The following is a 27,655-nucleotide window of genomic DNA, read 5'->3' as shown; positions in this document are numbered from 1 at the left end:
GATTGATAGGAAGAGCTCCATGCAATCAAAAGTGTCTAAACTGTACCCCTTTAAGGAGGATGATGTGAAGCACCTTGAATCGGCTCCTCTGGTAGATGCAGCACTTATGCGTTTAGTCAAATATGTGACTCTCCCTTTGGAAGACACGGTATCTTTCAAAGATCCGTTAGAGAGAAGAATTGACTCAGATCTGAAAAGAATTTATCTGACTTCAGGGATGGCTTGTAAACCAACTTTGGCATTAGCCGCAGTTTCAAAGGCCATTGAATCCTGGGCCGACAATGTTGAAGAGTTCTTGAGAGGTATCTCAGTGAATACGGCTAAAGACGCTCCCATTCAGGAAATCAGAATGGCATCAGCCTTTCTGGGGGAGGCATCTATTGACATCACCCGCCTACTGTCTCGGGCTATGTTGGCAGAAGTCTCGGCACGCCGTGCTTTGTGGCTCTGTCCTTGGTTGGCGGATCCAACATCTAAGCAGGCATGGTGTCGTATTCCATTTGAGGGAACCTCCTTATTTGGTAATAAACTAGATAGCGCCATATCCCGGGCCATGGGTGGGAGGTCTGGGTTCCTCCCTCAAGACAGACGTCTTCAAAACCAAAAACGTCTTTTTCCAAGAAGGCAGACCTCGGATCGCGCTAGGGAAGCGCACAGTTATAGACCCGGCCGAGAGTTCTCTAGATCTTGGAGGTCCAGACAATCCTCCCTTAAGAAAACCTCAAAAGGGGGTTCCGCAGGTAACCAAGATTCTACTAAATCTTTTGGAAATTGGGCCCGCTCAAACATGTCAGGTGGGGGCTCACCTTCTTCACTACCGGCATGTTTGGGCGGCCTCAATTCAAGATTATTGGACCGTCAAGATGGTTTCTTCGGGTCACAAGTGGACTTTCATCAACACTCCGAGATTAAGGTTCGTTCCCACAACAATTCCAGGCTCAGAGGAAAAGAAACAGGTCCTATTGACCTACGTAAGTTGTTTATTGGATCAAGGCGCAGTCGTACCCATGCCAGAAGACGAACATGGCGAGGGCATGTATTCCCCTCTGTTTATGGTTCAGAAAAGAAATGGCGCATGGAGGCCGGTGATAGATTTGACCCACCTCAATTCCTTTATTCGCAAGGAAAAGTTCAAGATGGATTCTCTTCTCACGATCCAACAGTCTGTGCATCTGGGGGATTGGTTAATCTCAATCGATTTGAAAGACGCATACTTCCACGTTCCAGTGGCAATGGATTTCCAGCAGTTTCTCAGTTTCGCAGTTGGCGAGCAACACCATTCGGGTTAACAACATCTCCTCGGGTCTTCTCCAAGGTACTCCTAGTGGTAGTAGCTCTTCTCCGAGTCAAAGGAGTTCGTCTCCATCATTATCTGGACGATTTGCTCCTACTATCTCAGGACAGAGATCAGATTCTGAAGCACAAGAGTTTAGTCATCTCCACTCTGCAGACGTTTGGTTGGCTCCTGAACCTGGAGAAGAGCCATCTGGTTCCAACTCAAATCATTGTGTTTCTAGGGGCTCAATTCGACACATTAAAAAGGCACTATCTCCTTGCCGGAGGAAAAAATCAGTGTGATCCGAGACAGGATTCACACGGCTCGGGAGTCATCACATCTTTCGGCTCTACAATGTTTAAAGGTGATTGGCACAATGACAGCCACCATCCCTATGGTGAAGTGGGCCCAGTGGCACACTCGTCCCTTCCAGAAGGGGTTTCTGCAACAGTGGGACTCATCCAGTCAAACACTACACATACTCCATACACCAGCAATGAGGATGTCTCTCCTCTGGTGGCTCCAAGGGAAGAATCTACGCAACCATCATTCGATAGTTCCCATTTCCTGGGTAATAGTGACTTCAGATGCCAGCAACAAAGGTTGGGTCGCTCATTGCCTTGCGGAAGTAGCTCAAGGAAGGTGGTCGTTCCCGTTGCTGGGTGTGGTCTCCAATATCCTGGAGTTGAGAGCAGCCTTTCAAGCGTTCCTAGCGTTTCACCATCTGGTGGCAGGGTCGTCAGTAATGTTAAGATTGGACAACACAACTGCGGTGGCCTATATAAAGAAACAAGGGGGGACTCGCAGTTGGTCTCTATTACGAGAGGTAGAACCGATAATGAGCTGGGCTCATAAGAATGTGGTCAACATTTCTGCTGTATACATCCCAGGGGTCCAGAATGTTCAAGCAGATTTTCTGTCACGGGTCAGAATGGACAACAACGAGTGGTCCCTCCACAGGGATGTCTTCGAGTGGCTTCTGACTCTGGGAGTGTCTCCAGAGGTCGATCTGTTTGCTTCGCCATACAATCGCAAGATGCACAAATACTTCTCGAGGTTCAGGGATCCTCAGGCGTTCGGGACAGATGCTCTCACGGACTGTTGGAAGTTTCAGAGAGCCTATGCCTTCCCTCCAGTTCCTGTAATCCTGCAGTTTCTTCGGAGGCTCAGAGGGGAGAAGGTGGAGATCATTGCGATAATACCATTCTGGCCCAACAGGCCTTGGTTTCCTCTGCTGTTGCTCCTCAGCTATCAGTATCCAGTTCCCCTGCCTCTCAGGCCAGATCTACTGTCCCAGGGCACACTATTACACCCGTGCCTGTCCTGTCTACACCTCAGGGCGTGGTTCTTGAGAGGGGAAGGCTAGAAGCTCTGTGTTGCCCAGAAGAAGCGATTCCAACCCTTCTTAGTGCCAGACGGAAGAGTACCAATAAAGTATACGAACGCATATGGGCCAGGTTTATGGTCCACATGTCTTCTAGGTCAAATTCATATAATTCTCCGGCAGTCCAAGATATTTTGTCCTTCCTTCAGTCAGGGTTAGACTTGTCTCTGGCAGTTAGTTCTTTAAGAGTACAAGTTTCAGCCATTTCAGCCTTTACAGGAGTTTCGTGGGCAAATCATACCTTAATATGGCAATTCTTTAAAGGAGCTATCAGGCTTAGGCCTCAAAAAAGGCCCAGGTTTCCCAAATGGGACCTTCCTTTAGTACTGGACTTTCTTTCTGATCTTGGAAGAAGTTTGGACGCTCCCCTGTCTTTAGGAGATCTCACTATCAAGACTGTGTTTTTGGTGGCAATAACTTCAGCCAAAAGAGTGTCGGAAATTAGGAATCTTGGGTCTGTGGAACCATTTCTAACCTTCTTTCCGGACAGAGTGGTCCTGATCTCTATGCCTGGGTCAAATCCAAAAGTTACGTCAATATTTCATGAAAATCAGGAGATTGTTCTACCTACGTTTAGAATGTCAGACAACCAAGAGATTCACCCTTTGGATGTTGGTCGCACGTTGAAGCAATATCTGGACGCTACAGCTTCGTTCAGACGAACAGACTTTCTTTTTGTCCTTCTCCATGGCAAAAATAAAGGGATGCGAGCATCAGTAAGATCAATCTCATCTTGGGTGGTCCAAACGATTCAAAGGGCATACAAGGCAAAGGGCCTGGTTCCTCCTGAGGCAGTGACGCAGATTCAACTCGATTCAACTCGGGGCATCTCGACCTCTTGGGCAGCAGTTCGACATGTCGCACCAGAAGTTATCTGTAGAGCGGCTTCCTGGTCTTTAATTAATACTTTTTTTTCCCATTATTGTGTGGAGCCAGCTGCGCTTTCTTCTGTTAATTTTGGTTTACAAGTATTGTCAGTGGACAATGAAAAATAAAATTCTAGTTTCTTTGCTCAACATTTTTAGCCCACCTGGGTGTGTTTGGCGAGTTATTTCCCACACGTATGCTGCCATGGAGCCTGTCAGGAAAATGGAAAATTTATATCAGATACTTACCGTAATTTTCCTTTCCTGATAGGCTCCATGGCAGCAGGAGTTCCCTCCCAAATGTTGGAGTAGGCTAGTTACGGAACACGGATAGCAGCTTGGAGCAAAGATTTATGGGAGTAGGGGTCCTATTGGCTAATTATGGAGGCGGGGCTAACCCACAAGTATGCTGCCATGGAGCCTATCAGGAAAGGAAAATTACGGTAATTATCTGATATAAATTTTCCATTTTTTTTTGTGGAAGTAACAATTGTACAATTAGAATCAAAGGTTGAAACTTGCATTTGGCTATATAATGCACATTTTCACGTTCGCTTTTTAGCCACACGCCAATTTTGAATTTACTATAGTGCTCTGTAAAAAATGAATGGGGGATAAATTGTGACTATTTTGCATGTCTGAGCATGTGCACTTGTGATGGTACATATAAAACAAAATAGAGGTGTGTTGCGCTAATTTCCAGCCATACATACATATAAAACAATAGTGGATAAGTGAACTAAACCTTCTAAATAAGAAACACTTCATAAAGTGCAGATATAAAATGAGGAAAAAAATTCTACAATATTAAAAGTGCAAACGTGCATTAATATTGCTGAAACTGATCGGGTGCATAATGTTTATAAAGTATAAAAATAAAAATGTCTCGAAAGTGACTAGGTGCATATGTTATGCTACATACACCAAAAATACATAAACGCAGGTATAGTGTAAAAAGTAGTTAATTCCGTGGAAACAAACAAAAAAAATAGTTAATAACAAAAGGTGACAAATGTAAAGAAAACCAGATCTGCGTGGTTATAGTGAAGCACATAAAAGTGTCCCATACATGATCAAATAATGTGGCTTAATAAACACACTAAATTAAAGTGCAACGTGCTGAGCCGGCAATCCTTCTGTGATGGTCCGTGCAAGTGATGCTAATAAAATGCAATTACCTCAACGCTGTGAGGTAGACAGCGAAATTAGTACAGGGCAATCAGGACGATCACGGGGGTTGCTATGTAGCAGGCTCTTAGGGATTCCTCCAGCTTCCTTGTATGTGATATAGGGTACACTCAAAGGAATAGATCAGGGAGGACTGGCATAGTGTAGTATTTAAAACATGTAATGTTTATTTAAAAGAAGGTGAATACTACTCACAAACGAAGCTTAAAACAATGCACAAAGATACAGCAGCAGACCGGATATGGACGTCACTTCCGGGTTCCTACGCGTTACGTCGTGTAGACTTCAACTGGGATCCCATATATAATGTACAATATATATATATATATATATATATATATATATATATATATATATATATATATATATATATATATATATATATATATATATATATATATATATATATATATAATATAATATTATAATATATAATATAATATAATAATATATATAATATACAATGGGGCGGTGTCACATGGTATATGTCACATGGGTTGGTCACATGGGTTGATGTCACATGGGGACTATGACATCATAAGGGGGCGGGGTCACCATGTGACACCAACCCATGTGACATATACCATGTGACACCGCCCCATTGTCACTATATAAGTGGCCGCGCAGCGCGGCTCTGGCATTCCGGCCGGAGAGATCGTCGAGGCAACATCTCCTGGAGAAGAAGAAGAACGGAAGGCGGCGGCGACAGCGGCGGCAGAAGAACCGAAGAGGGGGACAAGACCCCCGAAGTCGGGAGAAGAGGCCGGCGGCGGGGAGGAAGAAAGCCGGACTCCTCCGCTAGCAAAAGAGCTACAAGAAGATAGCGGAGGAGTCCGGCGAGAAGACCCCCGAAGACGGAAGACCCCCGGAGCTGTGCAATAAAATATTTTATCTCGTGTGTTGTGTTTTTTTTTTGGTACTTTTATTTTACAGGTGAATGGGTAGGGGTACATTGTACCCCATACTCATTCACATAGGGTGGGGGGCCGGTATCCGGGGGCCCCCTTATTAAGCCCCCCGCCCGCAGACCCCGACAACCAACGGCCAGGGTTGTCGGGAAGAGGCCCTTGTCCTCATCAACATGGGGACAAGGTGCTTTGGGGTGGGGGGGCCGCGCGGCCCCCCCTTCCCCAAGGCACCCCCCATGTTGAGGGCACGCGGCCTGGTACGGCTCAGGAGGAGAGGGGGCGCTCGCCCCCCTTTCCTGGCCGGCCGGGTAGGTCTGTTGTGGACTTGGGGGGGACCCCCACGCCGATTTTTTTCGGCGTTGGGGTTCCCCTTTAAGTCCATTCCAGGCGGCGGGGCCAGCAACGTCTCCTTCGCGGGCCCCGCCTACCTGGAGACGCGAAATGTGTAGAAACAGAACAAAACTCTGGATAGCCGCACTCCGGATTGTGTAAAAATTAGATGCCTTTATTTCTTCAAAATGCAAGTGCAAAACTTCATTGAACAAAACGTCACAGCAAAAAGGGAACAAAAAAGGATTTTTGAATAAAATGGCTAACGCGTTTCACGCTACAAACAGCGCTTACTCATAGCTAGCTTATGTTCTGAATAACAAACAAATATATACTGTTCATGTATAAGCACACCACAGTGAAATCAGAGGTAAAACCATGACAGCTGATAAGGCTATCATCATAGATTCTCCACACATGGATTCCACACCCAGTTGTTGGTTGGTGAAAATAACTGGGAAAGGAAAAAAGGGGAAAAAAAGGTGAACATGTCTGTGTGTTGAAACGTGATTAGATGAAAAGTATAAATATGTAAAAAATATATATATATACATATAGAGGTGAAAATAACAAAGTGTGAAAATAAAAAGAAAAATGTATATATGTATATAGGCGTGTATAAATGTGTGTATATAAATATATTGGTGTAAAGGTGATAATAATACATATAATTGTGCACTAGTGCAGAGTAGCCTTTTAATGCATAGATAAAGAATATGAATAAATGTCATAAGATTCAAAGTAAAACAGTATTGAATGTTTATATGTATGTAAATAAACTCAAATATTTAGAGAATGAACTGTGTTATAACAGTGACAGGGATGAACCTGCACTAAACAAAATCACATCAGATCGATGGCCATATTTATGTGAACTGTTGGTGAAAAAAGAAAAGAATGATAATGAAAGAACCAATATGAAACCATACAATTGATGGACTTATTTCGATGACAAGTAGTATGCATGCATGGAAAATCCAAGATTCAGAAGCAGATCACAATTGCCAAATATTTCTAAAGTTGTACATACACCAACCAATCTGGTGTTTTTATCGATGTGTAAATTAATGTAAATACACCAATCAATGCATAAAATAAAGTATGTACCTGCAACTACCACTATAAAAAGACACAAATATACAAATATAACATGTAAAATAGTTGAATAAAAACAGAAACAAAAAAGAAAAACAAAAAACCTTTTAGAACCCTCACGGACACTAGAATAAGCCGAGACGCCTCAATCAAGTGCCTAAAACAGTAAATGCACCCAAATCAGGCGTATGCTTTAGGCAATCAACCATCTACTTGAATATTCCATAGATATTACGATTAATGGGCAAGAAAAGGAACAAACATTTTAACCCCTTCCTTCCTAAACTATAATTAACTCATGTTGTTCACACGGGTCGCCCATATAAAAACACCAATACAGCGACGTGCAGAAATGTCTGTAATACAATAAATGCAACTAGTGTACAGACACCAACTGTTCTACATAGAATAGTGATATATAGTGTGTAATCGCAGTGTATATAAAGTCACTTAGACATTTTTATATAGGTTGTGTAATATGAAAAGGAAATATCTCACTATAATGCTGTGAAACATCTCCTTTTCTTTGAAGACCAATGACCTGAGTGAATAGTATAAGAGAGTCTATGATGGAATAGAGGCAAGGATGCAATGGCTATAACGGGTGATTGAACATGATCAATTCCGCATAAGATAAAATGGTGATATATATAACCACAATATGTATAAACTCATGTGAACACGGTTTGTGGACTATATATATGCAGAAGGGATCACGCTACAATGCTGTGAGATCTCTTGATTTCTATTCCTTATTTTTATTATTATTTATTTATTAACCTAATGTAAATGACACCTCTCTAGATTATGTAAAGTGAAAAAATATATAAAGATTTACTTGTTAAAAGACTATAGTCGCGGAAAAAGAATATTTCCAGATCTGTACAATGGTTAAATGTGAAATGTGCTGTATATAAACCGCATCAATAAATTGCATAAACCGCAAAGTGTGTAATGCGGTATATACAAAATCCCCAATATCTGGGTTATATCAGTAAACCACATACATGTAAAATAGTGAGTGTGTCCCATATCTATGAGACTATACCCATGTAATATATACTGTATCTGAAAATATCTATATATGGGTGACATTCACAAACTAGACAAACCCCCCTCTATAATCTTAGTAAATATGGGGAAGAAATGTCAATTACCACCCACTTGGTGTGTCTGACTAGCGCACACATGTATAATTTTAGACATTCACATGGATGTTATCATTTTGATCCCATGTGACAAGCTTGTAGAAGGTGTTATTGTGAATGAACCTATGACTATTATAACGTTAGATTTTGGGATGGCTGAAAAAGCTGATGGAAAATAAGAAACAGAACTGGAACACTAGTATATCATAAAAGGTAACATTAAATTGGGGTATAATCACATGAATTCAGGACCACCACACTGCCTCACTTATCCGCATTCTTGATAACTATGTTTATATCTGTTGACAATGATTTGAAAGCGTTTCTTTCAGCATTTGTTAAATTGTCAAGAAATGTTTTTTTATGACAAGTGCGAGCAAGGCGGGTCAAGTCTCTCTCCACCATTTTTTGGAATAAATCCAGATCCTTGCCCCTTGACTCGATAGGGTAAAAATTGGATCTAGTCTTAAATGACATTTTTAGGGAAACATCGATAGGGTCAAGGGGGAAGGAATCCGATTCCATAGCAAGATCCTGTAAATCTAATAATGCACAAGTATCACAAAACTTGACAGGTGAAGGAAGATCAGGAGACTCACCCCGCTCGCAGGTGTCAAAGGAAACCTCAGCTTCAATGTCTGTGGGAGAAATGTCCAAGAAATGTTTCTTGAGTGTTAAAGCTCGTGAAAACCTATTGACATCTAAAATAGTTCCAAACAAATCAAAGTGTCTATTGGGGCAAAAACCAAGTCCTCTTGATAATAAATGACATTCCTCTTTCAATAAAATTCTCTCTGAAACATTGATAACGTTTAGGGCTATCTTCTGGTTCTCGTTCGTGGCATGTGCTGAGTGTCCTTCGCGACTTCTGTGTTTCTTGCCCCCTCTCCTGACTTTTTTATGGATGATTTTTTCTTTTTGGTTTGACTGGATCTTTGAGGGTTTCCCGGTGACCGATCTGTAGTAGATTTGATTGAACTTGATGGTTCTGTAGAACTTGTGAGGTGTTCTGGAGAAGAATCTGACATGGTATACGCAAGGGTATCATCTCCCAGGTCACTGTCATGATCTGAGAAAATGACTTGTTTAATTGGATTCCTCTGAGAACGTCCAGGAAAAAATCGTGGCTTCTTCCAAACATAGACTTTTTTATTTTCATAGTCTGTTTTATCACGAGCCATTTTCCCTCTTTTACTGTCGATCACCGATTTTTCCATTTTATCCAATTTGCTGTTAAGTCGGCTGTCTAAATTCAAAAAGTCAGGGTGAGTTTGCATCCTTGCTAGGTCTGTTTGAACGGAGGTTATCTCTGTTTGTAGCACTTCTATTTCTTTTTGTTTTAGATGACACTAAAGTCTTCATTAAGGTGAAGGAGCAAATATCAAGTGCTTCAGTCCATTCCTTCTTCATGTCATCATTGAATAGTTCTGAGGATGGAAACTTTTTAATACGCAGTCCACGTGGAATGTGTGCTATAGAAATATATTCTGTCAGAAAACTAATGTCCCAATAAACTCTGATCTCTTTGGCCATCAGATGCTCAAGTTTCCTGAATTGACGTATTAGAGGCACACTATCATCGTCCAAAGATTGTACCGTGTGTGTCTGTGATGTTCGTTGTAATGGATTATTGGACAGCGCCGTGAGGGTTCTACTGAATGTTCCCTCTGCTGTGGTTGTTGAGATGATGGTCGGATCCATGTTCAAGATTGTTCAGGCAGAATTTCTCAACCCCACTGGTAAAATAGATCGGAGAGATAAACGAAGCTGTAAATACCTGTGTATGGGTAAACAGAAGTGGATGTTCTGAGCTGGTGATATTTAGAAGATGCAAAAAGATCCAGAAAGTCGACAAAACAAACAAAGATGTCACCGCTCCAAGTCAAAACCACTGACAGGCTGCTAGCTCTCCAAATGGGGTTCCAGGTGCAGGCTGATTGCATAAGCCAAATGTGTAGAAACAGAACAAAACTCTGGATAGCCGCACTCCGGATTGTGTAAAAATTAGATGCCTTTATTTCTTCAAAATGCAAGTGCAAAACTTCATTGAACAAAACGTCACAGCAAAAAGGGAACAAAAAAGGATTTTTGAATAAAATGGCTAACGCGTTTCACGCTACAAACAGCGCTTACTCATAGCTAGCTTATGTTCTGAATAACAAACAAATATATACTGTTCATGTATAAGCACACCACAGTGAAATCAGAGGTAAAACCATGACAGCTGATAAGGCTATCATCATAGATTCTCCACACATGGATTCCACACCCAGTTGTTGGTTGGTGAAAATAACTGGGAAAGGAAAAAAGGGGAAAAAAAGGTGAACATGTCTGTGTGTTGAAACGTGATTAGATGAAAAGTATAAATATGTAAAAAATATATATATATACATATAGAGGTGAAAATAACAAAGTGTGAAAATAAAAAGAAAAATGTATATATGTATATAGGCGTGTATAAATGTGTGTATATAAATATATTGGTGTAAAGGTGATAATACATATAATTGTGCACTAGTGCAGAGTAGCCTTTTAATGCATAGATAAAGAATATGAATAAATGTCATAAGATTCAAAGTAAAACAGTATTGAATGTTTATATGTATGTAAATAAACTCAAATATTTAGAGAATGAACTGTGTTATAACAGTGACAGGGATGAACCTGCACTAAACAAAATCACATCAGATCGATGGCCATATTTATGTGAACTGTTGGTGAAAAAAGAAAAGAATGATAATGAAAGAACCAATATGAAACCATACAATTGATGGACTTATTTCGATGACAAGTAGTATGCATGCATGGAAAATCCAAGATTCAGAAGCAGATCACAATTGCCAAATATTTCTAAAGTTGTACATACACCAACCAATCTCGTGTTTTTATCGATGTGTAAATTAATGTAAATACACCAATCAATGCATAAAATAAAGTATGTACCTGCAACTACCACTATAAAAAGACACAAATATACAAATATAACATGTAAAATAGTTGAATAAAAACAGAAACAAAAAAGAAAAACAAAAAACCTTTTAGAACCCTCACGGACACTAGAATAAGCCGAGACGCCTCAATCAAGTGCCTAAAACAGTAAATGCACCCAAATCAGGCGTATACTTTAGGCAATCAACCATCTACTTGAATATTCCATAGATATTACGATTAATGGGCAAGAAAAGGAACAAACATTTTAACCCCTTCCTTCCTAAACTATAATTAACTCATGTTGTTCACACGGGTCGCCCATATAAAAACACCAATACAGCGACGTGCAGAAATGTCTGTAATACAATAAATGCAACTAGTGTACAGACACCAACTGTTCTACATAGAATAGTGATATATAGTGTGTAATCGCAGTGTATATAAAGACCTGGAGACGCGCTCGAAATGAGCGGACTTTCCTCCGCGTGTGTGGGCGAGTCCGTTCATTTCAAAAGTAGGGCGGATTGTATGGCGAACTTAGTCCGCCGTATTAGTCCACTCAAAAAGTGCCGTGTGTGGGCAAGTCCGTTCATTCAAAAGTTGAACGGACTGTCTGTCGGATTGTCTGACGAACTTAGTTGGGCAGACAATCCGCCCGTGTGTACGCGGCCCCAGAGTAAGTAGTAGTTTGAGATCTCTTCAACAAAACTTAACATTTGTGTTCTGGTACTCAAAACTTACAGCTTAAAGAAGCATCCAGATATTAGGGGGAAGTTATTATTCCCTCTAACCGATGACAAAGACAGAACACCCTAGCCAGAAAAACTTCTCATTTACAACTGTTCAGATAGATTAGCCACACCGAGTCTACAGTGAGTCTACAATTCTCAGATTTAGACCTGTGGGGAGGTGCAGCGTGGTGTAGTGGCAGTAAACACTCAGAGTCCAGTTGCCGAAAACAGAACTTGTATTAAAGGTAAAGTTCGGAAATTCACAAAAAGCCTGACAAAAGGCATTCGACTGGGAACCCTTACTGGATGTAACAGTGATGTGTAGCAGAGCAGCTCTCGGATGTGCCAACAGTGTCTGTCTTGAGGGGTGGGATGTGGCCCAAACAGGGGAGGTCTCCAGGAATAATGAGGGCATATACCTACCCTCTCCCTACTGCTAGTCACTGTCCCTGCCAGATGGGTGACCTGTCCCTACACTTCAAAATGTGTGGCAAGTCCGGGAGCCAGGGTCTTAAATAGACCCTGCCTGACCCAAGATGGGGTGTACAAAACTTGACTTGATCGCCTGCTTTGGGGGCCAGAAGAGAGAAATGGGGTCTCAAAGACCCCAGATTTCTCCATAAAGAGGACCTGTCACAGTCCATGCTATCACAAGGGAATGTTGATCATCCCTTGTGATAACAGTTAAGTTGATAAAAAAAAATAAAAATAAAGGTACAGTGAAAAAAAAAATTATATAAATAAAAAAAAAAAAAAATGAAAGCACCCCTGCCCCCCCCCCCCCCCTCACGTGCAAATGCATATGTCAGTCCTGCGTGCATTTGTAAATGGTGATTGAACCACCCATATGAGATTTTGCTGCGAATGTTACAGTGAAAGCAATAAAATTCTAGTGCCAGATCTGCTGTGTAACTCTAAATTGGTAACCTCTAAAGACCTTTTATTCATCGCCTATGGAAAATGTACCATAGTTTGTCGCCATTCCACGGGCGAGTGCAATTTTAAAGCATGACATGTTTGATATCTATTTACTTGGCATAACATCATCTTTTATATTTGATCAAAAATTGGTATTATCTTGTGTTTTATGTTAACCAACATTTATCAACGTTTATTTTATCCCTGAAAATTTCTATTTAAGATCAAATATCGTGTGGCATAAAAAATTGCAGCGCTTACCACTTTATTCTCCAGGGCTTCTGTTTAATAAATATATCATGCTTGGGAGTTTTTAAATAATTTTCTTGCAAAATAAAAATGCAGATTTTTACATGTATGCATGAAATGTCAGAATTGGCCTTGCTGGGTTCAAATGGTTAAATCCTAGTGTCACTCATCCCTTTCAGAGCCCAAGGTGATTATGGAAATCCTTTGGTGTACAGAAGCTGCCATCCCAATTTTCAGATTTTTTATGGCAATGCCAATGTAGAGGAGGAAGCGCAAACATACTTCCAGCTGGCTTAGGAAAATAACACCTTTTTTCAAAGCTGTCTACCCCTTAGTACCCTTTGGCGTGTAGTGTCACCTATACACAATGTTATCACCAGAAACAGCAGGTAAGGATTCACCTTTTATCTCTGTGAACTAAAATCTCATGTCTTCCTGTTCTGTAGGCTCTAGAAATGATTGATATCGCTCTGCAGATGAAGTCAGAAGACCCTAAAATAATATCTGATCTCCATTTTACAAAAGGCAACCAACTGCGAGAGATTAATCAACTGGACAAAGCCTTCCAGGTACGGTATCTCTTGTATGATGATACACTATATAGAGAAAGGTTTGTGTGCACCTGACCATCACACCTACTGTATATGAGCTCTTTGAGCATTTCTTTAAAACCCATGGACATTGATATTAAAGCGGAGGTCCACCCACCACTGAAAAAATTAAAGCCAGCAGCTGCGGTTATAACAGCCTCCACTCTTTTAGGAAAGCTTTACACAATAATTTGGAATGTCTTGTGGCGATTTGTACTCATTCAACCAAAAGAACATCTGTGAGGTCAGGTACTCATGTTGAATGACCTGGCTATCAATCAGTGTTCCTGTTCATTCCAATTGTGTTAGGTAGGGTTGAGGTCAAGGCTGTTTGCAAGATAACGTGGGTTCCTGGTCAAACTGCTCACACCATGTTTTTATGGCGCTGTCATTGTGCATAAGAAACAGAAAAGGGATTTCCACCAACGTTACCATAAGGCTGGAAGAGTACAATGGTTTTAAAATGTCTGTATGCTGTAGCATCATCAGTACCCTGCACTAAACAAACCTGAACCCATAATTTGGAGTGGTATCCACATACTCTTAGCTAGATGGTATAGATGTGATGGTCAAGACTCAGGTACCGACATAGTGTGGCAGAAAAATGTCTATGTATTATAAAATCCAGAAGATGCTCATAGCAACCAATCACCTTCTGCCATTTAGTCTATTATACTGTGCTGGTACACTGAAAGATATGATCTAATCAGTTACAGTGGACAGTAAGAGTAGTATTTCTTTCATATACCAGGGTTTAGTGTGCTTTCCACTTATAAACAGGAGAGGCAGCCATATTGCAGCTTACCTCTTAATTTAGTAGGAGGTTGAACCATTGAACTCAACTTATTAGCTTACTTGCAACATACAGTATATTGTTAAAAAGTTCATACCAACTCCCAACATAAAATTGGCTGTCTTTTCAAATAAAGTATGTCCAGCCAAAACCTTTTACATAGTTTTGGATAGAGTGGGGAAGGTTTAGGGCCCATGTAAGATGTTTACTGCAATCTGTGGCTCCCTTAGAGAAATTTCTCACATCCTGTCCTGTTGAGGTTTCACTAGACAGGAAATGAGGGAAACTCTTCAGGAGAAACAGACAGAAATAAAAAGGCTTTTATTTAGTAGAGTAAGGTTAGAGTCCCTGTCACTTTTTTTACTTCAGTCTTTGTTGCAGATTTTTCCTGACTTTCTGTCTGTTGAAACTGCTGTCAGCTGAACAGGAAGTGAGGGTAAATCCCTCTAATAAAGTCCTGGAGGGCAGTAAAAAGAGAGATCTAATTCTAATCTTTTTTATTTTTTTCAGAGTTACAGCCTCGTAGCCGATCTGAGTCCCAAGCAGGCCCAGGCCTGGATGAACATGGGAGGTATTAAACACATTCAGGTAATATAAGATATGTGGGGATGTGATAGTGGAAGAACATTTTAATAGAGTCTTGTAGGGTCATTTCTTACCTAAGCACATATTGTAATGTTCCTTGTATACGCAAAACAGTATGTGTTTATGCATTTTTTCAAGCCAAGCTTATGTATGCTTTAAATGCGTGTTTCTTTTTCGTCTGTTGAGGGACACCTACCTTTGGGTTATGCAGGTGAATTGGACACTGGTAAAGAAAAAACTGTGGGTCAGCTTAGAATACCACTACCAGCAGCAATGTAGACCTTTTCCCCAGCTCTGCTGTGTGGAGCTTAACTTGTTTTTACTAGCATCATTTTTTATTCACTAAGCCTATGGTCTCAAGAATCAGGTTTCTGCTAGATCTGGAACCGCTTCTTGAACTTTGGCAAAGCCTCCACTTAGTCCTCTGTTCACACATTGTATCAGGTTGGTGTTTCTGCTTCATCTGATGCTAGCTCTAGACTTAAAGTGGAAGTCCATGCAAAATCTAAAATCCCTGCATCGGAAATCCATAAAGCTATAGGGACCATGAAGCCAGGGAAGGCCCCAGGACCAGACGGCTACACATTGCAATACTACAAACGTCTGCTGGACCTCCTGGGGCAGCCCATGCTTGCCCTGTTCAACGCAATAGGGGAAGGCGGGGAGTTTACTAGGGACTCGTTAGCCGCTCACATCTCGGTGATTCACAAGGAGGGAAAGGACCCGGCATGCTGCGGCAGTTATCGGCCGATTTCTCTTCTAAATTTAGACCTCAAAATCTACACCAAGATTTTGGCTACAAGGTTAGCAGGTCAGCTCCAACAACTGATTCATCTGGATCAAGTTGGATTTATTCCGTCCCGTGAGGCCAGAGACGGGACCACGAAGGTGCTAAATCTGATTCATGTGGTACGGAGGGCGGGATTGCCGTGCGTACTTTTAAACACGGATGCTGAAAAGGCCTTCGACCGGGTCAATTGGCCATTTATGTTTGCGGTACTCCGGCATGTGGGGCTGGGCGACAGGATGATTGCGCGTATCTCTGGGGTGTATTCCACGCCGACGGCCCAAGTGAAGGTTAATGGGGCACTGTCAAACTCTTTCTCAATCGCTAACGGGACACGGCAGGGTTGCCCACTATCTCCTCTCCTGTTCGCACTGACTCTAGAGCCTTTTTTGGCCACGGTCCGACTGAACCCGGATATACAGGGAGTAACCGTGGGGGGTGTGCAACACAAAATATCGGCTTACGCCGACGATATGCTATTTACGTTAACTAACCCAGGTATTTCCCTACCCAATCTACTCAAGGAATTTGAGAGGTATGGGAAGTTATCCAATTTGAAAATTAACTTTAACAAATCGGAAGCCATGGGGATGTTGCTCCCGCCACGGTTGCTCACTGCCCTGCAATCCAGCTTTCCATTCAAGTGGACTCAGACCGCCCTGACCTATCTAGGCACTACTATTCCTCCGGACCTTGCAGACCTTTACGCATGTAATTTTCCCCCTTTGCTGACTAAGACGCGACTGCTTCTGGACTCATGGCAGAAGGGGACCTATTCTTGGTTTGGCAGATGTAATCTACTTAAAATGTGCATCTTACCAAAATTTCTGTATTTATTTCAGACTCTGCCGATCAGGATCCCCCCTGTTTATTTTAAACAGGTACAGGCGCTATTTACCCGTTTTGTCTGGGCACAGAAGCGGCCCCGCATACCGCGTTCCCAATTATCTCTTCCAAAGCGACACGGAGGTGTGGCGCTACCAGACGTTCGACAGTATTATAGTGCCTCCCATCTGAGTAGAGTGCTTGACTGGGCCCGCAACCTTCCCACTAAATTGTGGGCCCAGATAGAACAACATCAGTGTCCGGTCCCGCTGAGGTCTGCCCTATGGTGCAGGGCGGCGCTGCCGAGGGAAGTGAAGACCCATCCGCTTATAGGCAACACCCTGTATCAGAGTGAGAGGGCGGCGCTTCAACGCTCCCTAACGACCACGTCGTCCCCCCAGACACCGATTCTAGGTAATCCTAGATTCCCGCCAGGCCTACCATCGACGCAGTTTCGTCGTTTACGTGACTCCGACCTTACTAAGGCATCTCAGTTTGTAACACGCGACGGCTGGGTTTCTATTGGTGCCCTTATGGACCGCAGGGGTCCCTACGGTTTAGATTTTTGGGATGCCGTGCGTCTGCATCACTTCCTCCAATCTATCCCGAACCCCTTGGCTCACTCTAGATCGCTGACGGTATTTGAGGAGTACTTCTCTGGCACAGAACCTATCCCCCGACTTCTTTCTCAAATGTATGGGCTCTTAAATACGCCGCCGCCAACGCACCAGATCTCCAGTCTTGCGAAATGGGAGAAGGACTTGGGCTACACCTTCACGCCCGCACAGATTACGCGGGTTTTACGGTTTACCCTAAAGTCCTCAATATGCACCAAAACACAGGAGTTGAATTATAAAATCCTCACAAGATGGTACCTGACACCTAGCCGCCTCCACCTTGTTTTCCCGGACACGCCCGCACATTGCTGGCGCTGCGGGGAAGACCGGGGTACGCTCCTACATGTTTTTTGGTCCTGTCCCAAGCTCTTGGACTTTTGGACTGCAGTCCGCAATATTGTCCAGAAGTTCACGGAATGGCAAGTCCCAAATGATCCAGCCTTTTTCCTTTTACACTTATCGGACTTGCCCCCTAAGAGATATGCGCGGTCAGTCTTGCGCCATCTTACCAACGCGGCCAAATCTTGTATTCCTCTGCTCTGGAAACAGCAAACTCCCCCTTCCGTAGCCATGTGGTTGAGGAGGGTGGAAGAAATTAACAAAATGGAAGATTTGATACTGACTGCTCAAGATAGGCAGGAAGTATACCGGAAAACGTGGTCACTCTGGAATGTGTTTGTGTACTCGACAGAAGGTAGAGCCCTTTTGGGGCACTAAGGGGAGTCAGGGGGACTGACAAACATTCGGGCGGGGGACTCCGAGTTTCCTCCGTTTCCCTTTCCTAACCCTTTCCTTCCCCCCCCTTCCCCCACCCTCCCTTTCCTTAAATTCTTCACCCCCTCCTTTCATTAGCTCTTTCTTCTACACCATTCCCCCCCATCCTCTTCTGCTTTTCTCATCTTCCCCCCCTCTTTTCTTTTTCTTATGTTTTTACAACGTTGCAAACTGTTCCCTTATGCAAGCGACCTACTGATTACCTACAGTGGCTGCGAGTTCGGCCTCTAGATCTAGACCTTGAGTTACTCACTGTACTTGGTATATTTGTGGACCCCCTTGCCGGTTGTGGCAGAGGAGGGACTTCTACTGAGGTCGATCCCATATGACGGTGTATTAAGTAGTTGATAGTCGCATTTCCTGTTACTATGCTGCACACTATGGAGGCTGCGACCTTCACTGTCTTTATTGTCACTTTTTGTTCCTCTTTTTTTTTTTTTCCCCTGGGGGATCTACCCCATGTATGTGAAAACCTTGAATAAACTTATATTTGCAAAAAAAAAAAAATCCCTGCATCTATAGACACCACGTATCTAAAACTAACCTCTCTATCCCTGTAAAGAAAAGATGAGTATACATACCTTTTGGAAGCAGATCTGACCTGCTCCGACCCAATCTCCAGCGCCGGAAGCTCTGCAGAGGACACTGACGACAACGGCTGTGAAATTAATGGAAAGTAACATCACCCATAGAGTTACTATGGGGCTTCGGTTGTCCTCTATGTCCTCTGCACCCACCTACACAGAGAAGCTGCGGCTGACAGCTCAGTGTGGGATCCGGTCGGAGCAGTTCAGATCAACTTCCAAAAAAGGTATATATACTCGTTGTTTCTTTACAGTGATAGAGAGTTTGGTGTTCGATCCCTGGTGTCTATAGATGCAGGGATTTTAGATTTTGCATGGACTTTCACTTTAAGTTCCTGCAGGTGACTCATTGAGCGCCAGACACGCCCCAGTTCTCAGTTTTTTTCTTGGGCCTGTCAGTGTTTCTTTGTTGTGCTTGCCCACCCTTCAATTGACTGCTTTTGGAAGTCCGGAAGACTAAAGACTTGCTGTTACTCTCAATCGTCCAATGTATTCATCATAAAATCCCTTTTTTGGAGCCCATTGATGTCTATCAGTCTAATCTTTCTGTGTTTATAATCATACTCTTGCTAATGCTTTACTACAAAACTGAGACATACTGGCAGTGGTAGAGTTATCCTGGATTGGTCCACTGTTTTGTCTAGTGTCCAATTCTCCTGTAGGAAGCAGTAGTACCCAAAGGTGAAATACCTGTGTTCTTCACCCTTCTCCTAGCATAGTCTTCCTTTCTACATCTGCTCTCTTCTACTTACTTACACCAACACTTTATTTTTTTACTCACCTATCAATTACTACTGCTTTCTTGTTCTAGTAACAATAGTTGTGTTAATGATAAAAAAAGAAAATGCATACTTTTTTGTTTATTTTTATACTTTTTTTATTCATAGTAAAATGTAATATAAATCTATAAAATAATATTTTTTTAAGCTATCTGCAAAAGAATATCTTGTTTGTACCAAAAAATATATTCTGTATGTATCACTAGTGTCATAATTAATGGCAAGGTTATTGCAAAATCACCATTAGGTTATCTGGTACATAAGGGGTATACAAATGGTGGGGCAGATAGAAGCTTCTTCCGTGGTCATTTGTAATTGGTCTTTACACTCACTCTTTGGTTATTGCAGGGTGATTACACCGCCGCCCGAACCTATTATGCGAAGGCAGCAGTTTTGGAACCCGAAAGCAAATTATTAAAAGAGAATCTGGCAAAACTAGAGCGCTTGGAAAGCAAAATACATGTAGCAAAGGCAAAAGATTCTGATGAACAACAGGTAACAAGAGATAACACTGAGAAACAAGAGAAGACATTCAGCAGAGGGGAGGGCAGGACGCATATAAGAACCATTCAAGATAAAGAATTTAGTGGGACAAGACCACAGAAGATGAAAGAGAGGAGAACAACGGGACAGGTTTGATGGAGAAATTGAAGAGATTCCTAGAGAAATAGATGGGAAAATGCATTCGCTCAAAATTTAGATGATGCCACAAGCCAGGACACCAGTGATCCTACAAAGATGGAAGACAGATGGAAAGCACAAGATGAACTGACAGTGATAGAATGGAGGGAAAACCTCGCCCTTTTCTGTCAGTTATTTAATTTCTTCTTTGAGAGGAAGTCAGAGTAGACATATGGTAAAAAAGAAAAAAAACTGTCTAAACAGAGATTCCCTTCAGTGAATACCATCAAGATAAAGGCACCTGACGTTACATGCGCATCTTAACCTTTCTTGTAAAAATATGTCTTGGGAGGGCCCCCTTCCAGCCTCCAAGCTGTCCTGTTGGTTACATTAAAGGACCAAAATTAGTCAGATGAAGGCATGGCCATGCTCCAACTTTGACAGGAATGGTCAAGATTTGTGTCATTATACCTATCTATTTACTGAAACACCATCCATCTCACCCTTCCACTGGCCCAGATGAAGAATGGAAGCCATTTTGAACTTTGGGCTCTGTAGTTGAAACATTGAGATCTGAGACTTTCTAAGATGATGAAAATTCTGTTTATGACTCATAGTTGATTATTGCCTTTTCCATGGAGAGAGAGAAGGGAACAAAGCTTTCACACTGCATATTGCACAAATCAGGATACATTTTACAGGAAAGTGACTACATCTGTAAATGTTAGCAAAGCATTTGCCTGTCTATGGTAACCCTGAGATGACATCCCTGTTGTTTGTATTGGTGGAATGGAAAGTTTAAAAAAAAAAGGTCTCCATCTTCTAAATCACTTTTGTTTTGAACTTACTCACGATGAGTTACTTTTACTGCTACCAATAGGCTGAGATCTAAACACTAGATGGCCATTCAGTGTAGGGCTCATACACAGGAATGTGGGACTTTCTGTCAATAGCTGTCAAAATCTTCTTGATTTCACTCTTCATGTCCGATTGCACAAGTTGCAGTCAACTGTATAATTTTCAGGGACAATGAAGGCTGTTGTATAATGTACGAATGTTCCTCCCAACCTGCAATAGTAGATGCTCCTGTCAAATATTGTCAGAGAGGGGCTAAACCTGTCATGATGGCTCTTTTAGCAGTCACGACCCAGGCTCTCATCCAGTGAAGTCAGATATAAGTGTCTGACTCACAGAACAATGCTTTAGAGGGCACTCTGGGTTTGAGGTTGGACAGGGTCAGGCTCTAAGCACTCTACAGACATTAAATGGTGGTCTATGTTGGGGAATATCTCTCTGCAAAATTACAGTAGTATATTATTAGTTTAGGTTTATCATCATTTGTTAGAACAGTTTGTCCTTGCCATACAAAAAACATATACACATTCTTCTGTTACCCACCATGAGAGCCTGTTTAATGACATGAAAGAACCATGACCAGTTAGCATTAGCATGTAGGCCTACAAGGAGATAAATATGCACCGTTATTATTTAGGTTCATGTCTTTGTCGCCAGGCCATTTATCCACAATTTATCCACAGTGATCAACTTAACCACTTGCCAACCACAATATGTATATATACATTTGCAAGTGGTTTAATGCATTTATGGCTATCAGCCATAACCCCAGTATCTTTTTTTTTCAGTCGGCGGCTAGCTTACTCATGAGCTGCTCATAATGTCCCCTCCTATTGCTCACCAGTGTCTCTCAGGCTTACAGTCTTTATACGCACACCCAAGAAATGATCCGACGATGCGGCCGGCTGGTCACAGAGGTGATAAAAGACTAGATTGCCTTTGATCGCTTCTATGGCCTTGGAGGAGCAGAGCAACATCATGACATCACTTCTGGTCCATGGTGGAAGAAAACATATTTTTTTTAAATCTTTTGCTGTTAAAGGTAAATGAGAGATTTAGGATCTTTTTGATCCCAGATCTCTCCATAAAGAGGACCTGTCCTCCCTATTTATATTACAAGGGATGTTTACATCCCCTGTAATCGGAATAAAAGTGATCCAAAAAATAATAAATAAAAAAATAAAATTAAAAAGGGACAGTTTAAAAATTAAAAAAATAAAAGAAATAAGGATTTTTTTTTTTTTAAAGCTTCCCCATCCCACAGTGCTTGCGCACAGAAGCGCATGCATATGCTGATTGTGTGTGTGCGTATGTAAACGGTGTTCCCACTACATATGTGAGGTAACGCTGCAAATGTTAGAGTGAGAGCAATAATTCTAGTGCTAGGCCTCCTCTGTAACTCTAAACAGGTAACCTGTAAAAAAATTTAGAGCGTCACCTATTGAGATTTTTTAGCACCATAGTTTATCATCATTCTACGAGCGTGCACAATTTTAAAGCGTGACATGTTAGGTATCTATTTACTCAGCATAACATCATCTTTCATATTTTACAAAAAAATTGGGGAATATATTGTGTTTTTTTTTAAATGTGATAAAGTGTATTTTTTCCAAAACAATTGCATTTGAAAAACCGCTGCACAAATACTGTGTGACATAAAAAGGCAACGATCACCATTTTGTCCCTAGGGTGTCTGCTAAAAAAAAAAAAAAAAAAAAAAAAAAAAATACATACATATATAATGTTTGGGGGTTACAAGTAATTTTGTAGCAAAAAATACTGATTAAGGCCAGGTTCACATATGGTTTTCACCGCATCCAATTCCCATGTCATGCGAGTATGACCGTCTCTAAATGGAACTGGTTTATACATGTCCAGAGCGGCCATGGTGTGGTTTCCAAAAGGGTCCTGTACTCTTTTGGGTGCGGTCCTGATGCGAATTCAGGCAAAAATTAAGAAAAGGCTTGGTCTTTAAATGATACATTGCATTCCAAGCAGGTTTGGCCAGGAAGTGCCAGCCAGAGCCACAATGGGTTCTAAAAACATAGACATGTCCCCCTCTTACTAATTGTTCTCTAATACATGTAAGCACCTCTACACTGGATATGAGCCACAACTGTAACGGCAAACAGCCATCCTAAAAGGACCCCTTTAAAGCGGAGGTCCGCCCACCGCTGCAAAAATTAAAAGCCAGCAGCTGCACATACTTCAGCTGCTGGCTTTTAATAATTGGACACTTACCTGTCCTGGAGTCCAGCGTTGTCAGCACCACAGCTCATGTTTCCATCAGCCTTATGCCGGGAACCATACTGCGCCTGCGCAAGGCTCCTCTCCTCTGATGCAAATACCTGCAGCTGAGGCTCCCGAAAGTGGGGACAGGATACTTATGAAAAACAGTTATCCTATGTCGTTCCTCCGAAGGAAGGAGTACAGCGAGCAGAAGTTCCACTTTTGGGTGGTACGCCACTTTAAATGACCTCTCTCTTCCAACAATCTCCAGAGTTGTAATTTAAGGTTTGTCAGTAAGATAAGGTGTTTTTGGCAACAAAGCAAAATGGTCACCTAAGGGCAAGATTAACTACGCAGCTTGAGTTAATTAAGGCTCACAGAAGTTAAAATATTTCCTTCTACAAAAATATTATGCTTCTAAATTTTCATAGAAACTTTAGCCAAGTACATGTGGAAAGTATAAAGACTTTGAAGACCGTATTCCTTTTGAAAAGTGTAATCCCAGTCATTTTCTTTATTTTTTATTTTTTTATACCGTTTCTAATAGATTAGAGAATCATTAGAACCCCTTTTATCACTGTCTGGGAGATTCCCCCAGACCATCCTGGTAAACCATATTTCAATGCAAATTATTTTGCCATAAAATATTTAGAAAACATAATTTGACAACTGACCGTTCTGCTGAGCATTGGGAAACCTGTTTTAGATGCTGATGGGTTGAAAGTATGCACTGCAGGGATCAGTAGTATAATGCACAGCGGAGTATACTGTGTATACAGTGCAGGAATCGGTAGTATAATGTACAACATAGCGTATGCAGTGCATAGGTCAGTAGTATGAACATACAACGGTTAAGGGGCCAGGAATATGCAAAATATAGCACTGTGCACAGAATGAGGAAAATAGACCCTCACCTCCATCTTAAAATGGCTAGCCCCTCATCGCCTCCTACCACAGTGCCCAAGAGACTGTGTCAGTGCACAGTGTGGATAGCGTGTGTAGACAGAGTTAATAGCGTTGGTGTTGTCAGAGTGGATAGTGTGAGTGGGCAGAGTGGATAGCGTGGGTGGGCAGAGGGCATAGAGTGGGTGGACAGAGTGGATAGTGTGGGTGGGCAGAGTGGGTGGACAGAGTGGATAGCGTGGGTGGACAGAGTGGATACAGTGGGTGGGCAGAGTGGATAGTGTGGGTGGGCAGAGTGGATACAGTGGGTGGGCAGAGTGGATAGCGTGGGTGGACAGAGCGGATAGCGTGGGTCGGATAGCGTGGGTGGGCAGAGTGGATAGCATGGGTGGGCAGAGTGGATAGCGTGGGTGAGCAGAGTGGATAGCGTGGGTGGACAGAGTGTATAGCGTGGGTGGACAGAGTGTATAGCGTGGGAGGACAAAGTGGGTGAGTGGCATCACACCTCTCTCTCTAACACCAGCTGCTTTACTGTCTTCTCTGCTCCAGACGAGGACCTGTTCCTTTCCTACTTCCTGCACACAAAGAGCAGGCCAATGGTGATTTACATATGAATGCGCTGTGGGCACAGTATAACAGTGGCAGGAATGACTACAGCAAGATGTAGTAGGAGAGGATAAATGTGACAGATGAAGGTATGGTAATTAGACAGCAGGCAGGGCTATGTGGAACAAGTCTCTGTACACATTACAGCAGGACCAAGGTGAAAATGCAGGGCAACCCCACACATTTGGGACTCTTGGAATGTATGCATATGTTGGGATATAACAGGGTGTCACTGAGACAGAAATTAGAGATGAATCTCCCTATCGGGGCCTCAGACAGCAATGTAATGGTTGTAACCCTTCCACACCCTTTTGAAAAAGAGCTTTGGTTGTAGTTACACTTTCAGTCTTGGCAAAGTCGATAAAACATAGAGATACGGTGTCAAAGACACCAAGATGTTCATAGATGACAATTATATATGTGTATATAATATATGTAAATACAAAGTTAAAGAAGTTTTTCATGTGGAGTTTATGCCAAAAGGCAGTAAAGATTCTGGAATGAGGAAGGAAAAATGGATATCGCACAAGAGCTTTAAAAACAAAACAAACAAAAAAACATGAAATCCCAAAGTTTTTCCTTTTGTGTGTTTTGATTGAGGCATTGATACCTATCCAATTCCCGGACAGTGTGTGCTGTGACCGAAGTGTTCCCTTTACTGCATGCAGAGTGTCTGTTTTTTTGCATCACTTAAGTGAAGGGCTTTAAACTCGTATGTCAGGCAGATGAACTTAGCCAGAACCTTCCCAAGCTCTTTGTAATCTTCTGTAATGTTATGTGGCTCAATGAATACAACAAGGCAGATATGAAAAACCTACTCTTCAGTATAGCTTTGTAGTTACTGTTGAGGGCCCATTCATACTTATGCATTGTGAGTGACAACATGTGCGAAAATGCAACTTAGTGTGCATTGTCACAACACATGGCAAAGCACCTACTCTATGAGCCGGTTCACACAGGGGCGACTCATCAGACGACTTAGCCGCCTGACAAGTCGCGTCCCGTTCTGTGCAATGGAACCATTCTAATCGGAGCGACTCAAGTCGCTCCGACTTAGAAAAAGGTTCCTGTACGACTTTTGGGGCGACTTGCATTGACTTCTATACAGAAGTCATTTTGCAAGTCGCCGCTAAAGTCGGATCCCGGTCGCCTGAGGCACTCGTGCTGCAAGTCGCGCTGCCTCAGTGTAAACCGACTCTTAAGTGCAGTGTGTTGCAGTGGCGTTCATTGTGAATGGTACCCCAACGCATTATACAGTATAGCCTGACACACTGCAGTGCACCACAATGCATGTACTGTTCTAATGTATTATGTTGTGAAAAAAGGGTCATGCACAAAATCTAAATTGTCCATAACGCTGTCCCTGCAAAAAAGGAAAAGTAACACCTTTCCTGCTTGCCTGCACTGCCAAACGCTGCTCCATTCATGAGAATATAAAAATATATATTTCAAATGTATTTTTTGGCCTAGAGTTTGGAATTTAGCATTGTTTCCAATGAGCTTTATATATTTTATATCATTAAAGCAGACTTTGCAGCTTATGCTGAAGCCTCCATCCCATCAAGAAATATTACTTCCTGGCTTTCCATGTGTTTACCTAGAAGATGGTGCTGTCCCTGGGCCTCAACTGTTGAATAATACATTGTTATTGGATTTGGCCTCCTTTGTGTTGCCATGATCCTTTGCTGGGCTCAGTGACATCCCCCTAGGAGGTCAGCATGCCAAGGTGCAAGGAACTGATTTTTTCCATTTCCATGCAAGGTCCAAAATTGATAAAAAATCCTAATTATTTTCAAAGCACAGCAACAACCCTATATATATATATATATATATATATATATATATATATATATATATATATTAATACCCTCATAAATTATTAAATGTTATATGTATGTATGTATGTATTTTATTGGAATATGTAAAGTTTTATACATTTTGCTGAAATTATTTTTTTACAGTGGCATATTAATCTATTTAAAATGTCTAAAACATGCAAAGTAAAGAATATTTTTCCTGAAAGAAATATATAACATAATACAGTAGAGATACAGCTTCTATTAGTAATTGTAGCACATATATAATGGAATGGCAAAATGCAATGCAGGTCACCGCCTAGAGCACATCTAATTATTACCTTCAGGTTTTATTTATTTAAAAAGTTTGCTATGTAGAAATTCTTCTTTCAACAGTGCAATAGTGTATTTTTTTTTTTTTTTTTTTGGAGGGAAGAGTATTTGATGGATTTTGTGTTAAGAATTTCATATTTTGCTTTACCTTTACAGAAATGGCTGTGTTATGTGGTCTTATGTTATGTCAAATAAAGCAAGAACATCAGCGTGTGTTTCCTTTGAGTATTAAGATGTTTGCTTGAGTGTTGAGGTACATTTTCAATGCATCTTTGAATTTAGGATTTGGAATGGACAGCCTTGGTCAATGCTTGGTAATAATTGGTGCCAACACATCAAAACGTATCAAAACATATGTTATATGTGTTTGGGTGTGCTGCCATTTTTGGACCTCCAAACAAACTAAAATCCCCCAAAAAAAAAAACATGTCGCATTTTTCAAAAGCACTTCACTGCAGTACTTAGACACGCACCACATAGGGACAAGGGCCTCTTCCCCACAACCTTGGACGGCGGTTGTCGGGGTCTGCAGGCAGGGGGCTTATCGGAATCTGGAAGCCCCCTTTAACAAGGGGGCCCACAGATCCCACCCCCCTCCTCTTGTAAATGAGTATAGTGTACATTGTACCCCTACTCATTCACCAAAAGAAGTGTCAAAAATAAAAAATAAAAACCCACACAAAGTTTTGATAATTCCTTTATTAAAAAAGAAAAAAAAACCCTGATGTAAATCCATCATCAATCACGCTGCACCACCAACCCCCCAAAAAAATGACTAACCACTGACTGCCTGCTTCTTTTGACAGTTTTTTAAGTAGAACTATAGGTATAACTTTATTTTTTTTTCATTTTGGATAGAGGAGGGTTGGAGGGTTATAACCTCTTATTAACCTTTTTTTTCCCATTGGAGAGATTTCCCATTACTTCCTGTCCCATAGCCAAACAGGAAGTGAG

At 41.7% G+C, this 27,655-nt stretch overlaps 1 protein-coding gene across 3 annotated transcripts in view; it reads left to right on the top strand.

Moving 5' to 3' along the window:
- Positions 1–26,909, top strand: part of TMTC1 (transmembrane O-mannosyltransferase targeting cadherins 1) — a 113,028-nt gene extending 86,119 nt beyond the window's left edge. For all 3 annotated transcript variants that reach the window (XM_077469006.1, XM_077469007.1, XM_077469008.1), the window contains exons 18-20: positions 13,471–13,593; positions 14,918–14,995; positions 19,707–26,909. In XM_077469006.1, coding sequence (XP_077325132.1) covers positions 13,471–13,593; positions 14,918–14,995; positions 19,707–19,997 — 492 coding nt within the window. In that variant the 3' untranslated portion in view covers positions 19,998–26,909. The remainder of the gene's footprint in view (positions 1–13,470; positions 13,594–14,917; positions 14,996–19,706) is intronic.
- Positions 26,910–27,655: the final 746 nt, after the last annotated feature.

The sequence above is a fragment of the Lithobates pipiens genome, unplaced genomic scaffold, assembly GCF_037356315.1.
Source record: "Lithobates pipiens isolate NorthernLeopardFrog02 unplaced genomic scaffold, aLitPip1_a1.2 Scaffold_8, whole genome shotgun sequence".
NCBI lineage: Eukaryota > Metazoa > Chordata > Amphibia > Anura > Ranidae > Lithobates > Lithobates pipiens.
This window is presented reverse-complemented; position numbering and strand designations above follow the sequence as displayed.